The 15,038-nt window shown below is 47.2% G+C and overlaps 1 protein-coding gene across 2 annotated transcripts in view; it reads right to left on the bottom strand.

The window, feature by feature from the left end:
- Positions 1–15,038, bottom strand: part of VSIG4 (V-set and immunoglobulin domain containing 4) — a 37,148-nt gene that overhangs the window by 6,348 nt on the left and 15,762 nt on the right. Inside the window, exons 1-3 of one of the 2 annotated variants that reach the window (XM_080989877.1) lie at positions 5,994–6,325; positions 1,098–1,454; positions 104–385 (exon numbers count right to left, since the gene is read on the bottom strand). In XM_080989877.1, the coding sequence (XP_080846003.1) occupies positions 104–385; positions 1,098–1,454; positions 5,994–6,051 (697 nt within the window). In that variant the 5' untranslated portion in view covers positions 6,052–6,325. Of the gene's footprint in view, positions 1–103; positions 386–1,097; positions 1,455–5,993; positions 6,326–15,038 lie in introns of those variants that run through there. The other variant, XM_080989876.1, reaches the window with a different exon arrangement.

Below are 15,038 nucleotides of genomic sequence, written 5' to 3' on the forward strand. Positions count from 1 at the left end.
TACTATTATTCGAATAAATGAATGAACTGGGTTTCCTAAAACTAAATCACTCTGGAGCTACATTGTGGATCTTTGCATAGCAGAGGTTGTTGGATGCTCTTACTTTGCACGTTTATCCGAATAGCTCTACTCTGCTGGATCTGCTTGTTGACCCTGTTTTCAACTTCACAGTAGTATCTGCCAGCATCTGATGCCTCCAGCCGGTCAAAGGCAAGTACGGCTTCCTTGCCCACAAGGGTTGCATTGCTTCCTTCCACTTGTTTGAACCAGCGGTAAGTGATGGGCGGAGAGCCGCTGGTCAAGCACGACAGGTTGAACCTCATCACACCAGGCAAGCTTGTCTCATCATTGTTGGTGGCCTTAATGACAGGCTTGGCCACTGGAACTGGGAAGCAAAACATACTTATCAAACACCTGCAGCAAATTTGGTGCTTGCACAGCTCTAAGCAGACATAGAATGCGAGGAAAGTAAAGGAAGATGACTGAAGATACTTTGGAATTGTAAGGTTCAAGGAGAATGTGATCCTCAAGGTTCTACCTCTTTTCACAATTGATAAAAAGCTTGGGGACCTGTCCCCTCCCTCCATTTAGAACATAAGAAGAACCCTTCTGGATTAGGCCCATCTAGTCCAGCATCCTGTTCTCACAGTGGCCAAACAGATGCCTCTTCTGAGAAACCTGCAAGTAGGGTCCAAGCACAACAGTACTCACCCCTCCTGTGGTTCCCAGCAACTGGTTATCAGAAAGAAGCACTGCTGCCTCCAACTGAGAAGGCAGAGCTGAGCATTGTAGCTAGTAGCCACTGATAGCCCTCTCCCCCCTGAATTTGCCTAATCCTCTTTTAAAGCCAGTCCCATCTGTCACCAAGGCACCTTGCAAAGAAGCAGCTGAGCACCTGAATGGTGAAAGCAAAGCTATATTTTCTTCTTTCTTCACATTTTTAAAATCCTGCTTGAGAATCTTTAATAAAAAGCAAACCATACATTCTCTGAATAAACAAAATAGAAAATGATACTATGCAACTTAAATATATATATATACACATATATATTGCATTTTTAACCATGCAGCCTTCTCAGCATATTAATGCAGGTTACCTTTTTTAACCTTCAGTATGATGATCCTTGATATTGTTACCCTGGTATTGTTTTTGGTCAGGAAGGTAACTTCACAGCCATATCGCCCTCTATCTGCCATGTCGAGATCGTGGATCAGGAGGGAGACATCTCCCAGGGGTTGCTTAGGAACGGTGAGTCGGTCTCTGAAATGTGCCACAGGTGTTTGGTCCCCTGAGTCATTATCCCGGTGAAAGATGGCTCTATTGTGATGATCCCGCTGCCTCCAAACAACACTTTGTTCCAGGAAGTCAGGAGATGGGTCATACAAACATGGCAAAGTGACCGAAGCCCTCCAAGTGCCATGGGTCTCATGTGGGCCAGTCAAATCCAGAACAACTGGGGGAGCAGCAAGATAAACAGAAGGTTATTATATTATTTCACAGGACCGATTGATTGATATGCCAGAAATTTGTAAAAGTAAAGGGACCCCTGACCATTAGGTCCAGTCGTGGCCGACTCTGGGGTTGCGGCGCTCATCTCGCTTTATTGGTCGAGGAGCCAGTGTACAGCTTCTGGGTCATGTAGCCAGCATGACTAAGTTGCTTCTGGAGAACCAGAACAGCACACGGAAACGCCGTTTACCTTCCCGCCAGAGCGGTACGTGCTTTTGAACTGCTAGGTTGGCAGGAGCAGGGACCGAGCAATGGGAGCTCACCCCGTCGCGGGGATTCGAACCGCCGACCTTCTGATCGGCAAGTCCTAGGCTCTGTGGTTTAACCCATAGCGCCACCTGTGTCCTGCCAGAAATTTAGGCCTGTGCAATTAAAGTGAATTGAAGAATCTGGTCCAGCAAATCAATTTTATTTATTTGTTTGTTTATTTATTTAAACACACACAGACAAATGAGTGGGCCTTTTCCTCTGCTGGATACCACTGTCATCCTAGGATGAAGAACAACATCCTATTGTGGGGCTGTGTGTGAGCCGTCGCTGATTTAGGAAGCCTCAGACATAGAGAAATGTGTTGTTCGGTGTTGGATCCCAAACTGTGACTTGAGGCTTCTCTGGAAACCTAATACCAGATCTGCTGCAGCATTAATGCGGTAAGTGCTTTCATCTTTTGCTCACGCTGTACCTGTAATACACATGTAAATAAACCTATATATCCTAAAAACATCACAGTCTCCGTTGGCCTTCATTCCAAGGAAACTAAACCTGGGTAAGCACAGGAACCCCTGGAGGCTCTTGCTGCTCGGAGAATGGGGGGCCAGTAACAATATTGTCTACCAGATCAGAGCATTAGCCCGCATGGGCGTGGCCAAGGGGGCTGCCCCCCCAAATCAAGTAAATCAATAAAAATACTTAACTGAGGCTCCCCCCCCCAACATGAGCGTGGGCAAATAGCTTGGCCCCCCCAAATCAAGTAAATCAATAAAAATACTTAACTGAGGCTTGCCCCCCCCCAACATGAGTGTAGCCAAGTGGGCTGCCCCCCCAAATCAAGTAAATCAATAAAAATACTTAACTAAGGCTCGCCCCCCAACATGAGCGTTGCCAAGGGGGCTGCCCCCCAAATCAAGTAAATCAATAAAAACACTTAACTGAGGCTCCCCCCCCAACACGAGCGTGGCCAAGGAGCTTGCCCCCCCAAATCAAGTAAATCAATAAAAATACTTAACTGAGGCTCGCCCGCAACATGAGCGTAGTCAAGTGGGCTGCCCCCCCAAATCAAGTAAATCAATAAAAATACTTAACTGAGGCTCCCCCCCCAACATGAGCATGGCCAAGGGGGCTGCCCCCCCAAATCAAGTAAATCAATAAAAATACTTAACTGAGGCTCCCCCCCAACATGAGCATGGCCAAGGAGCTTGCCCCCCCAAATCAAGTAAATCAATAAAAATGCTTAAGTGAGGCTCGCCCCCCCAACATGAGCGTGGGCAAATAGCTTGGCCCCCCAAATCAAGTAAATCAATAAAAACACTTAACTGAGGCTCCCCCCCCCAACATGAGCGTGGGCAAATAGCTTGGCCCCCCAAATCAAGTAAATCAATAAAAACACTTAACTGAGGCTCCCCCCCCCAACATGAGCGTGGGCAAATAGCTTGGCCCCCCCAAATCAAGTAAATCAATAAAAATACTTAACTGAGGCTCCCCCCCAACATGAGCGTGGGCAAATAGCTTGCCCCCCCAAATCAAGTAAATCAATAAAAACACTTAACTGAGGCTCCCCCACCAACATGAGCGTGGCCAAGGAGCTTGCCCCCCCAAATCAAGTAAATCAATAAAAATGCTTAACTGAGGCTCGCCCCCCCAACATGAGCGTGGGCAAATAGCTTGGCCCCCCAAATCAAGTAAATCAATAAAAACACTTAACTGAGGCTCCCCCCCCAACATGAGCGTGGGCAAATAGCTTGGCCCCCCAAATCAAGTAAATCAATAAAAATACTTAACTGAGGCTCCCCCCCCAACATGAGCGTGGCCAAGGGGGCTGCCCCCCCAATCAAGTAAATCAATAACAATACTTAACTGAGGCTCGCCCCCCCAACATGAGCGTGGGCAAATAGCTTGGCCCCCCAAATCAAGTAAATCAATAAAAATACTTAACTGAGGCTCCCCCCCCAACATGAGCGTGGCCAAGGGGGCTGCCCCCCCAAATCAAGTAAATCAATAAAAACACTTAACTGAGGCTCGCCCCCCCAACATGAGCGTGGCCAAGGAGCTTGCGCCCCCAAATCAAGTAAATCAATAAAAATGCTTAACTGAGGCTCGCCCGCAACATGAGCATAGCCAAGGGGGCATCCCCCCCAAATCAAGTAAATCAATAAAAATACTTAACTGAGGCTCCCCCCCCCCCAACATAAATCCTGGCTATGCTCATGCTGGCCCTGTCAGAGAGAGAAAATAGCGCCAAAGTGCCCTCTTCCCAGGCATTTTCTTAACAGTGCTTACCATAAACAGCAGTAACACCCCCCCCCAACCTGGGTTGTAAAGCTCATGCAAGCACTTCTCTCTTGAAAGAAAATTGGGGGTTGGGGGGTTTTTCATACGGGTGCCTTTCCGAGCCCTATTAAGGGCTGAACCTGCCATCTTTTGCACACAAGGCTCACAAGCAGGAGGCCCACAAGCAAGAACCTGCCTCTGACAATGAAGTTAGCACGTAGCCATTGTGGCTTGTAGACAGGCATAAAGAGCTAATAACAGACACCTCCTTGCATAAAGAGACACCAACTGACCTCTGAAGCCACCTGCCGGAGAAGGTAATAGGCAACTAACAACCAGAACACTTATGAAACCAAAGACGCAAGACGAGAGGTTCAGTTACCTTTTAAAATTAAATAAATACAGAGGTCTTGCACAAGGCTTATTTACCATAAGTACACAACAAGAGCTGGATCAGGCCATGGGCCCATCTAGTCGAGCATCACATTATCATAATGCCCAGCTAAATGCCTCAATGGGAAGCCCACAAGAAGGACCTGGGGTGCAACAGCACTACTGCCTCTGATTCCGAGTAATTAATTTAATATTTAAACTCTGCTTTTCCGGCAACAAATGTTGAGCTCAAAGCAACTAAGAAATACATTTCTATAAAAACAATGCCAGAAAACAACATCATAAGTAATTTGGCACGAAGCTAAGATTATGCAAGATTACGGCATCTGCTACATTTTGAAAACCACACCTGTTCCATCCACCTGTTCAAGCCCCCATGACATGCTAAACACTTCATACTTCTTTCTTAAACATATCAAAGAATGACATTTGGCTTATGTAGTAAATGTGAATGAGAGGACAGAATGAAAAGGATGAAAAGCCTTGCAAAATTTTAAAGGTACAGCAAATGTAGAGTGGCATAAAACCATCAGATCAATTGCAGTCACTTAAGTGCCTAGGCAGATTTACAGAAAAGAAGCATACAAAATGTTCTACAACTTCTTTGGAAGTTTTCTTGTTTTGTGTAATTTAATCAAAGCCATAATATATAGCCAGGACTTCCTGGTCATTGACCGTATTAAAGATATTTGATTTGATTTATATAGCCAGGAGTGATTAAGCAAACAGTGAAATTTTCTGCCTCTTCCTCACAACAATGCAACAGAGCAACATCACACATTTCAGTTGCAACACACAATCTGCGGAAGACGGCTTTACTGTCTTCCAATCCATGCCTAGTTCTGAATCCAAGCAACAACTTTATAGATGAGACACAGGTTGCCGTAGCGGGAGGCATCAGTTAAGAAGAAACATTCCAAAGTGGAAGGATAAATGTCTCGAGGCTGCTTTTATAATGAGTTGTTGCATTAATAGTGAAGCCGGAGAGATCGGATTCAGTCCTCAGTTAAAGGCAAACCTCCCTAACTTTCTGAAACAATATGTTAATCAAAATACAGCCATCCTTTTAAATCCACACTTCTCTGAACCCTGCAGTTCTCCATCCAAGTAATGCAAACAGAACTGCATATGCTGTGGTAAGATGTGCACAGAAATGTATATAAATGCACACAAACATGTATATATTAGGATAAATTCTCACTGAAATGCTGATTAATTTTCATGTGGATTTGAAGGGGGGGGGGGAATTACAAATTGACATGGAAATGCAAAAGTGGCAGCTTCACTCATCTCTGTGTATTAAAGATAATATTTTTTAAAAGTCTGCCACTGGTTAATTGTGTGGCACATTATTTAGCTTATTGGTTTATTTATATTTTAAAAAGCCTGAGTATATTTCTGCATCATAAAAAAATCAAAGCAGCTTACAGCAATAAAGCCATGAAACTATACATTAAAAGCATAAAAAGTTAAAAACCTTTAAAAGTTTTAATCTAAAAAATGAAACATTGCAGCCCTGATTGTTACTCTTATGAGTTCTGAAGAACGAAGTATTGTACATCTCATTTAAACAATATTAAAATTTCATCCTGAAAGGACTTACCTTTTCCATGGATAGTGGGTGAAAGCAGCAGAAACCACAGCCAAGCTACCTTGGCCATGATTGCCAGAGACTGATTACTCTGACTGCTCCTCACTCTGTGCTGACTAGTAAGGAACTGAATCTTTCAAGGGTGCAGTGAACAAAACTTCCCTCTCTCTGCTCCCTACGAACCGGACAACTGCATCAGTGTATCACAGATTTTTATACCATTGCCAGGGTACCTTCGTCCCCCCTTTTCTGTTCAAAAAGGAAAAGAAAGGAGGGGCATTTTCCAATTGGCTGAATACATCAAGGACATTATTGGAGTAAGCTGGTTGATTATAATTAAAAAACAAGGGAAAGCAGTATCATCACCTTTGCAATGAATGGAAGAAAAAAATGCACTTGTTTGCAGGCGCAAGGGTTTATTTGGAAGAACCTTGTAATAGTTATGTCTCGATTTCTGCATGACCTTTAGAAAGAACTTTGTTTTAAAATCAGATGTTTTTTTCCAACACACACTTCTCCCCCCCGCCTCTCCATTTTTTGCATCCTCTCCTTCTGCTCACATTTTATGTATATTTGCTAAGTTTGCAAGTTTCAGGGTAACCCTAAATGGGCTGAGAGACTTCGACACCTGAACTGCACATTTAGAACTAAAAATTCAAGCACAAAAAGCCTTGTCAGTTCCATAGAAACTGAACACATTTAATTGATTTATTTTTAAGTGTTATGATTTATATCCACCCCATGGAGCCCAAGGCAGCAAACATTTAAGTGATAATTTTAGTGGGATTATAATGTTTTAAACACATAGGGTGGATGTGGCCTTAATTCAGGGGTAGGCAACCTAAGGCCCATGGGCCACAAGCGGCCCACGGGAGTCGTTTAACTGGCCCCCGAGCCACCCCCAAACCGAGCCTCCTGTTCGGCGAGTCCCTGTGCGTTGCGCTAAACTGACGCAGCACGGTGCGGGGACTCACTTCCGTAGTGCCAGAAATCGTGTCTGCTCATGCTCAGATGCCAAAAATTGCGTCTATGCAGACGCAGACACTGGAAATCATGTCTGCGCAGATGCTGGAAATCGCGGCCGTGAGTGCGCGATCTGGCCCACAGAGGGATCTCCATTGGAGTGAACCGGCTTAGGTGAGGTAAAACTTGCCGACCCCTGCAATTGAAGAAAAGTACCATATTTTTCGCTCCATAAGACACACTTTTTTCCTCCTAAAAAGTAAGGGGAAATGTGTGTGCGTCTTATGGAGCAAATGGCACTGCGCAGAGAGGGAAAGCTGTGCAGCGCCCCTTCAACGAAGCGGGAGGAGAAACGGAGCCCCTTCCATTTCTCCTCCCACTTTGCTGAAGAGGCGCTCTGCAGAGAGGGAGAGATTTTTTTTCTTGTTTTCCTCCTCTAAAAACTAGGTGCGTCTTATGGTCGGGTGCAGTGGCGTAGCGTGGGTTCTCAGCACCCGGGGCAAGGCAAGTAATTTGCGCCCCCTAACCCGGGGCAAGGCAAGTAATTTGCGCCCCCTAACCCGTGGATTTTAGCACTCGAGTCTCTTCCGCACCCCCTCCAGATGTTGCGCCAGGTGCAGCAGGCCCCCCTGCACCCCCCACGCTACGCCACTGCTCCCACCACAAGTCTTCAGGACAGCCTTCCGAAGGCTGGCGCGGGGAGAAGGTCTCTCCGCCCCACCGCCAGGCTTCGGAGCAGCCTTCCGAAGGCTGGCGCGGGGAGAAGGTCTCTCCGCCCCACCGCCAGGCTTCGGAGCATCCTTCCGAAGGCTGGCGCGGGGAGAAGGTCTCTCCGCCCCACCGCCAAGCTTCGGAGCAGCCATCCGAAGGCTGGCGCGGGGAGAAGGTCTCTCCGCCCCACCGCCAGGCTTCGGAGGAGCCTTCCGAAGGCTGGCGGTGGGGCGGAGAAACCTCCTCCCGCCGCCAGGCTTCGGAGCAGCCTTCTGAAGGCTGGCGGTGGGGCGGAGAGCCCTCCTCCCGCCCCCAGCCTTCGGAGCAGCCTTCCGAAGCCTGGCGGCGGGAGGAGGTCTCTCCGCCCCACCGCCAGGCTTCGGAGCAGCCTTCCGAAGGCTGGCGCGGGGAGAAGGTCTCTCCGCCTCACTGCCAGGCTTCGGAGCAGCCTTCCGAAGGCTGGCGCGGGGAGGAGGTCTCTCCGCCCCACCGCCAGCCTTCGGAGGAGGTCCGAGGACAGTGGGGTTCCTGCTTCCTCCAGGAGGGCCGGCCAAACGCGCCCCCCCAAATGTTGCGCCCGGTGCGGCCGGCACCCCTGGCACCCCCCACGCTACGCCACTGGTCGGGTGCGTCTTATAGAGCGAAAAATACGGTAGGTAGGTAGTTGGGGAGCAGGGAAGAGAAACAGAGGATGCAGACTAGGGGCTGGGGAGTGTGAGGACATGCTGTGTCTGCCTGCCTATATATGTCTGCCTGCCTATGTTTTCTGCTTTGTGAAATGGTTCTGTGACCTCTGAGGGCATCATAGTGCCACTGTCAGGTCTGAGGCCTTCTGCTGATACAATGGAGCAGGCCTGTTGAGTGTCAGGTTCAGAAAGGGAGTTGAAGGGGCAGGCGAGAATCATGGTGGGTATTTATAGGTGCAGCCTGGATCAGCTGATGTCTTTCAGAGGCCACATCTGCCCCACACATTTAAAGCTTTATGACACCACTTTTAAACACTCATGGCTTCCTCCCAATGATCCTGGGAACTGTAGTTTGCTCAGGGCGCTGAGAGTTGTGAGAAGACTCCTACTCCCCCTGCAAGAACTATAGTTCCCAGATCTCCCTGAGAAGAGGGATTGACTGTTAAAGCACTCTGGGAACTATAGTTCTGGGAGGGAAATAGGGGCTTCATAACAACTCCCAGCACCCTTAACAAACTACAGCTCCCAGAATGCTTTCTGGGAAGCCATGTTCTCTTATACTACTGTTAAAATGGTCTAAAGTGTTTTAAATGTCTGGTGCAGATGTGGCCTTTGTTATTTAGAAACATTTATGTACTACCCTTTGTCCTATGTAGTATTTCAGAGGTGTGAACAGCCACCCAGGGAATCCTTCCATACTCTGTTCATAGTGGGTGAACAGAAAATATCAGCACAGTGTGCAGCATTAAAGCAAAAAACACCATTAAAAACAAAGTGAGTAGCTAGTAAAAAATCGAAAAATTAAGCAGCTACAAAGTCCTGTTGTCAGGCATCCAAGAGATGCCTGAAAGTCAACATTGAGGATGTCTTCCAAATCTCTGGTGTGGGGACAAGTAACAGTCCTCTTCCAGATAAGCTCTGACTAACTGGGATATAAAGGCTCAGGTGGTCTTTAACAGTGGGCCAAGGTTGTTTAGGGCTTTGTATATCAACACGTCCAACCTGAGAGCCTTTCTTAATTTTGGGAACCCTTAAAATAGAATAGACCTATACTTTCTCTGACAGAAATGCTATGGAGGCGCAGGTTACAGCAACAGCCAAGGCGACATTTTTCCACCTTCGCCGCATCAAGCAGTTGGTCCCTTACCTTTCCCGCCCTGACCTGGCCACAGTGATCCATGTGGCAGTCACCTCCAGGCTTGACTACTATAATTTGCTCTACTCAGGGCTGCCCTTGAAGCTGTCCCAGAAACTCCAGCGGGTGCAGAATGCTGCAGCGAGGCTCCTCACGGGGTCTCTGTCCTGGGAGCATATTCACCCAATGCTTTTCCAGCTGCACTGGCTCCCGGTGGAGTACAGGGTCAGATTTAAGGTGCTGGTTTTGACCTTTAAAGCCCTTCATGGCCTAGGACCCTCGTACCTACGGGACCGCCTCTCCCAGTATGCCCCACGGAGAGCCTCAAGGTCCATAAATAGCAACACCCTAGTGGTCCTGGGCCCTAAGGAAGTTAGATTAGCCTCAACCAGAGCCAGGGCCTTTTCAACACTGGCTCCAGCCTGGTGGAACACTCTGCCTCATGAGACCAGGGCCCTGCAGGATCTGATTTCTTTCCGCAGGGCCTGTAAGACAGCCTTTGGCTTGGAGTCAATTTGATTTCCCCCCCCCTTTCTTTTTCCTTTCTCCTTCTGTGATGAGGCTGCATTTTAATTGTTTTAATGTTTTAATGTTGTATTTTAATCTTGTTTTTAAGTTGTATTCATTCAAGTCGTTTTTATTATTGGTTGTTAGCCACCCTGAGCCCGGCTTTGGCTGGGGACGGCGGGGTATAAATATAATTTATTATTATTATTATTATTATTATTATTATTATTATTATTGATGCATATAAAATGCTTATATTAACCAATCCGTTCACATGCCCTCTCAGAAAGGCAAAGTTGGTTAGACAAATTCATGGAGGAGGAGAGCGCTATGGATGGCTACTAGCCAGGATGGCTTTGCTCGGCCCTCCACAGCAGGAGGGCAGCAATGCTTCTGAATGCCAGTTTCCATAAATTACGCTCAAGTCCTGCTTTTGGGTTTCCCATAGGGGCATCTGATCGGCAAATGTGAAGACAGGACATAGGACTAGATGGGCTATTGGCCTGATTCAGCAGGACCCTTCTGCAGTTCTTATGTGCTCGAAAGCTTCTGTCTTAACCTGGTAGCTTCTTCACTACAACCTTCCTCTCTGACTCTTGTGTTCTTGCATTAACTCTTGGCCCAGCTAAGCTGTCAGATTGGTTTGCTGGGCAGTGTGGTAGATGCCACAGCAAAAGAAGACACTTCTCATGAGATCTTGGGGCCCAAGCATCTTTCACAGCTTGCAAATGGGCAGGGTGGTAGAACCTTTAAAAGGACCAGCCACTTCTTTCCTCTTGTGGAGGAATTGGGATGGTCAGACTTTGGGCTGGAAATCCTTTTGGTCAACAGAACCAAATTCAACATTATGCCAGGCCCCCAGGCCCCTGCTGGGTGGGGGTATGTCTGTCAGTAAAGTTGTAGCTAGTTTTCACTCATGCATCTGACTTGGCTAATTATTGGGTTGGCAGGACGGGGGGACCAGAGTAATTGTCCTGTAACCTCCTAGGCTTATCCGGAACCTTACTTTAAAAAATCAAGGCCAGTTCTCAATAACAATCTGGCAGCTGACCTCCTGAAAGGGACATGATATGGCAAATGTTTTTTTGCTGGCACAATCTTTCAAAACAACAATTGAAGCTGTTTCCATCTTGTTATTATATACATTCTTGCAGGGTCATATTTATAGAACAACCAAAGGTCACAGCCTGAAAGCATCTAGATGGTTAGAATTGTTAGAGACAAACCTAGTGCCATCTTGGATTAATAACCCTCCTACTTCTTGTGGGGGTGGGTGGGTGAGAAAATACGCTAGTTCTGCACACTGTCCTTTGAACTCAGAATTGGGGGACTTTTTGGTTTTGTAGCACGAAAAGCTGCAACTTTTGCAGCACGATAAACTTCTCCAGGCTATCAAGGTTCCCAAAGCAAAAGTCACAAGTGAGAGAAGGGCTGCTCCATTCATGCCATAGATATTCTGGTTGGCTACTGTGACAACTGGATACTATATAGGGTTGCCAGACCTCCATGGCTGACTTAGTCTCCAGGTTTGCCTGGTCCCCTCCAGGAGGAGGGCTTGGATTCCCAGGTGTGCAAGATTGCCTTTAATAATAATAATACAGTCATACCTTGGGTTACAGACGCTTCAGGTTGCATTTTTTTGGGTTACGGACCGCCGAAACCCGGAAGTACCGGAACGGGTTACTTCCAGGTTTCGGCGGTCACACATGCACAGAAGCGCTAAATTGCGCTTTGCGCATACGCAGAAGCGCCGAATCGCAACCCATGCGTGCGCAGACGCGGGTTGCGAATGCTGCGGGTTGCGAACCTGCATCCTGCACAGATCACGTTCACAACCCAAGCATCCAGTGTAGTAGTAGTAGTAATAATAATAATAATAATAATAATAAAGACTCAGTATGCAACTTACAAGCTGCAGCCTAGTCCCCCTCTGCTCTCCTCTCCCAATTAATCTGTCTCCAGGGACTTCCCCCATGACACCACCAGCGACTGTCCCTAGGTCTCAGGTTTTGGCCCTGAAATCTCAGGTCTAGGATGCTGCTGGCTTGACAACCCTAATACTGAACTAGATTGCAATTTGGTCTCATACAGCAGCCAGGCTCTTCTGATGTTCTTAAACCACAACTTTGGACTTTTTTTTATTTGGTCCATACTGCTTAATGTTCATTCCTTTAACAGAAAACAGACCCAAAAGGATTGAAGGGTGTATGCAGAACTCAAGTCAAAATATGAGACCACATTGCAATAATCAAGGAAATGAAGCTTTATGAGGAACAGTAGAGGAAATTGGGTATGTTTTGCCTGGAAAAGAAGACACTGAGAGAAGATATGATAGCCATCTTCAAATATCTAAATAGCTGTCAAAAGGAAGGTGGAGGAAGGTTTCTTCTTGTTCTGGAGGGTAGGACACAAACCAATAGATTCAAGTTACAAGAAAGGAGATTCTGACTAAACAAGAAGAACTTTCTTACCGTGAGAGCTGTTTGACTGTGGAACAGACACCCTCAGAAGGTGGTGGACACTCCTTCATTGGAGGTTTTTAAGCAGAGGGTTTAGTGACCATCTGACATGCATTCTTTAGTTGAGATTCCTGACTAGATGACTCTCAGGATCCCCTCAAACTCGACAATTCTATAATTGTAAGTCATCACAATCTGAGGAGCAAGGCTGGCTCTAACAGATGCCAGATTCAGGTGTTTTCAAGGCACCCAGGACCAAGAAAGTCTTTCACTGGGCACCACACCACAGGACTACCCTTCTCACTTTGCAAGGCATGGTGTCGGCATGAAATAGACACACTTTCCAGGTTAAAAGCGTGCAGTGGCGATGCTTTGCGCAAAGGCTATCAGAGCTCTGGAGCCAGCGCTGCTGATATAATGAAAAAATGATGCATGTGCTTTTGCACAGCTGAGTCACTCTCAGATCTTGTTCTCCGTATGCAATGCAACCCACCCACCCCGCACAGACTTTTCTTCAAGGATAGCAACACAGCTGCTCAAGATGGGGAAGTTGAGGGTGTCCTTGCCCTGGAGGGCCGCCACTAAGGAAAGTGTTTTGCAAACTGCAGTGGCTGTCAAATTTAGCAGCCATTGGAACTAAGTAATGCTGGAGCAGTCAGCATTTCTCTACCATCCCCCACCCCTTGAGAAAAGAAAGAAAACATCCCAATCACATGTATCTTCAATTAAATATTTTTCTGGATTTTTTGGGGGGGGATGTCAGTCTGGATGATGCCATGAGTCCCTTCCAATTCTTGGGGTTCTGTACCCAAGTGAGGGTTACAATCATAAAGAAGAGGTTGTTGAACTAAACAGGGAGGTTTCTTTGTAAGACAATGACCTTAACTAGCCACTCAAATGTCCTCATCAGCATCCCAAAAGAATGAGCTGGGCTGCAAGAACTACAACTAACTGACGGGCCCTCCTAGCTACCGTATTTTTCACCCTCTAGGGCGCACCGGCCCATAGGGCGCACTTATTTTTTTGGGGGGGGGGAATAAAGAAAAAATATATATTTCCCCGCCCCCCCGTGCCCCAAAGAGCAAAGAAGCCATGACAGCGAGCGGGATGGATCCCACTAGCTGTCCTGGCTTCCTTTTTAGCCTCGGGGCTGGGGGTCCGGGAGCGACGGTGAGGCTGCGCAACCTCGCCATCGCTCCCAGAGCTTGCGGAGCTTGCTGTCCACAAGCCTTGGGAGCCCGGCGGCAAGTCGCGCTGTGCTCCGAAGGCTTGCGGAGAGCTGCCCGAAGCCCGGGGTGTGCCCCGCTGCGCTCCCCAGGTTTCGGGCTGCAGGCTTGCGGATAGCTTCCTGAAGCCTGGAGAGCGAGAGGGGTCGGTGCGCACCGACCCATCTCGCTCTCCAGGCTGCAGCGAAAGCCTGCATTCGCCCCATAGGACGCACACGCATATCCCCTTCATTTTTGGAGGGGGAAAAGTGCGTCTTATAGGGCGAAAAATACGGTAATTGGTGGAGTGGGAGAGCTGAAAATAATGCCAAAATATTTCACATCTGGCAACCAATGTACCACTTTGGTTCCAGATAGTACATGGGTAGACAAGTCTAAAAAGCCCGGGACACAAATTTCCATGGCCCTCTAGCGGCTATGGTGGCTCATTTAACAAAGACAATGTATTTTTCATTAACTCTGGAAGTTTATACTTGATTCTGACCAAACTAGGCCTCTTACAGAAAAATAAACACTAGTCTTACCTCTCCCCCAAAATATCATAGAACCATAAGCCATGGCATTGTAGAGTTGGAAGGGACTACCGAAGGTCATCTAGTCCAACCCCCTTCAAATATGACCATAAAACCTTCATTCCCCCCCCCTTATTCGATTTAACAGCATCAAACATGAAAAAATAGAAAATTCGCAGAGTGTACTTCATGTTTCAGAGAGAGAAACACCCCTCCCACTGTATATAGCTCTCGTGATTCACACTGTCACTGAAGAAGAAGAAGAAAAATCATACATAAACTGTCTCATCTGGGCCTGAGTGTTACATATAATTGGGGGCGGGGGGAGATAGAATATGCAATTTAGTAGAAAAGTTAAAAAACAAAAAAACAGGGAAAAGGTGGAAGAGGGGAGTCACACCAAACATTTCTCATACATTTAAGAGGTGGATTTTTGCCATCAGCTATCAGGATGGAAGCTAGCACCAGGGAGCAAGGGGAAGAGCAATCTTGTCCATGGAGCAGCTGGGCAATGGGAACACCTTGCAGAGTGTGGGAGCAACTCTAAAACAGGGATTAGAGCCCTTCCAGCTCAAGGACTTCTGGGCAACTTCCTGAGGGCCACATGCTGGTAGATCAGAAAGCAACAGTGGGTTTTACCTGGGTTTAGCTGTCTAGTTTTTACACCCACTCACACATATCGGCTTTCCTCTGTCTGGATAAACAAGAGGCATTATAAAAGTTCAAGGTGATATTTCAGCAACGATAAGACACCTGTAATGCGTCACAGGGCCAGTGAGGATTAAGACAAGCTTTGATGACTAGATTAGTGAGGCCTGGAGGGCTGCATTTGGCCCCCTTCCTTAAGGTCCCCCACCC

Source organism: Podarcis pityusensis (genome assembly GCF_964106645.2).
Source record: "Podarcis pityusensis genome assembly, chromosome: Z".
Taxonomy (NCBI): domain Eukaryota; kingdom Metazoa; phylum Chordata; class Lepidosauria; order Squamata; family Lacertidae; genus Podarcis; species Podarcis pityusensis.